The sequence below is a fragment of the Canis lupus genome, chromosome 29, assembly GCF_048164855.1.
Source record: "Canis lupus baileyi chromosome 29, mCanLup2.hap1, whole genome shotgun sequence".
NCBI lineage: Eukaryota > Metazoa > Chordata > Mammalia > Carnivora > Canidae > Canis > Canis lupus.
In genome coordinates, this window is record NC_132866.1 from 39,094,014 (window position 1) to 39,096,283 (window position 2,270).

At 38.7% G+C, this 2,270-nt stretch overlaps 1 protein-coding gene across 1 annotated transcript; it reads left to right on the forward strand.

Moving 5' to 3' along the window:
* The first annotated feature begins 725 nt into the window (after positions 1-725).
* OR13A1 (olfactory receptor family 13 subfamily A member 1) lies at positions 726-1,712 on the forward strand. Its single transcript, XM_072804744.1, has one exon. The coding sequence runs from the start codon at positions 726-728 to the stop codon at positions 1,710-1,712; it is 987 nt and encodes a 328-aa protein (XP_072660845.1).
* The last annotated feature ends 558 nt before the right edge of the window (positions 1,713-2,270 follow it).

The following is a 2,270-nucleotide window of genomic DNA, read 5'->3' on the forward strand; positions in this document are numbered from 1 at the left end:
AAGCAAAGGCAAAGAAATGAAATAAAGTATAATTTATCTTCACTGTTCAAATTCTGTTCTATCATTTGCCAGTTGTTTTTTCTACAGGTATATATGCAAACAGGATTTTTTTTCTTAAACTCAAAATAAGATCCTATTGTACACACTATTTTTGAATTTTCTTCATTCTATTTTTATAAGCACAAGTAAAACATTTCTAATGCATCATTTAATAGGTAGAACATTATACTATATCAATACATCATAATATACTGACTTTAAAAAGTATAGGTTGCTTTTACATTTTCAGTATTATAAATAGTGCCGTGATGACACCTTGAAGATGTTCTTAATTATTTCCTTAGGATAAATTCCTAGAAGTGCAAGTTCTGGCTCAAATGGAATATAAATTTTAAAATACCTGCATCTTGGCACCCATGCTAATGTTAGTCAAAACCAGGGTTTTCAAACTTTGCTAAATCATGGCTCATAAAGAATGGATTGTTGATTTAACTTTTGTTTCTTTGAGGTTGAATGATGCTTTATAATTTAATTGGCCATTTGTACTTTTTATGAGCTAAATGTTCTTGCCCTTTGCCTAATGTCATATTGATATGTTTCTCTTGATTAATAAGTCCCAGTATATCTGTATAATATTGCTCATGCTATGATGTAAAATATGAATGAAAAATGGTAGCAGCCTACCTTAGGATACATCTTATCTCTCTTTTTAGCCCTGAAATCACATGAATCTGTGGGTAGAGATTCACTTGATAGCCCTGGAAACCCCTCTCAGCCCAAGGACCATGAGTAACAAGACGCTAGTAACAGAGTTTATCCTGCAGGGCTTTTCAGAGCACCCAGAATACCATATGCTCTTATTCAGCTGTTTCCTCTCCCTCTACTCTGTGGCCCTCACAGGTAATATCCTCATCATTTTGGCCATCACCTTCAACCCTGGGCTCCATACCCCCATGTACTTTTTTCTCTTCAACTTGGCTACTATGGATATTATCTGCACCTCTTCCATCATGCCCAAAGCACTGGAGGGTCTGGTATCAGAGGAGAGCTCTATCTCTTATGGGGCCTGCATGGCCCAGCTCTATTTTCTCACATGGGCTGCATCCTCCGAGCTGCTCCTCCTCACGGTCATGGCCTATGACCGGTATGCAGCCATCTGCCACCCTCTGCACTACAGCACGACAATGAGCATGGCATTCTGCAGTAAGCTGGCCACAGGTGTATGGGTGCTTTGTGCCTTCAACACAGCCATCCACACTGGGCTGATGCTGCGGTTAAATTTCTGTGGCCCTAACGTCATTACCCATTTTTTCTGTGAGGTCCCTCCTCTGTTGCTTCTCTCCTGTAGCTCCACCTATGTGAACAGCATCATGATTGTCCTAGCTGATGCCTTTTATGGCATATTGAACTTCCTGATGACCATTGTGTCATACGGCTTTATTATCTCTAGCATCCTAAAAATGCGGACTGCAGAGGGGAAGAAAAAAGCCTTTTCCACTTGCTCTTCTCACCTCATTGTGGTGTGTATGTATTATACTGCTGTCTTCTATGCCTACATAAGCCCTGTCTCCAGCTATAGTCCAGGGAAGAGCAAGTTGGCTGGTGTACTGTACACCATATTGAGCCCTACACTCAACCCCCTCATCTATACTTTGAGAAACAAGGAGGTCAAGGCAGCCCTCAGGAAGCTTTTCTCCTTCTCCAGAAATTAACTTCTATCTTCTGAAGCTTTTGCTAGAGATTGCATGTGGAAATCCATAGTGGTTTCAGAGATTCTCCAGTGAATAAGGCTTTGAAAACTACCACTAATAATTAAGTGTGATTATTAATAGATTTTCAATGTGACCTGAAAAGCAATTATTGTTATTCACTTTGGTTTCTTGTAATTTTTATATTTTCTATGTTTTGTAATGGATTTGAAAAAAATACTTAACTGAGTATTGAGTGACTAATAGTGTATTACTCATTTGACAAAACAAAACTCATTTGATCTATATTCTTAGAAAATTAGTAATTCAGTTAAGGATATACCAGTACCCATGATGGTGAATATAAAAAGAAAAGGCATAAGGAGCGTTGCATTTCAGGGTGTGGTGTAGATGTACAGAGAATACATATGTAGTGTGAAAAAAGCCCTGCACTGGTCAGGGAGAAGATCTGGGTTCAAATTCAGACTCTTCCAGAGCACTCAACCTACTTCAGCTGTAGTTTCCTTCTGAATGTAATGAGGAAAATAAATCAGCTTAGAGGTACTGTCAAGATTGAACAAG

Excerpts from the sequence above, each read along its gene's own strand:
- OR13A1 (XM_072804744.1), top strand. The coding sequence starts at position 726 with ATGAATCTGTGGGTAGAGATTCACTTGATAGCCCTGGAAACCCCTCTC.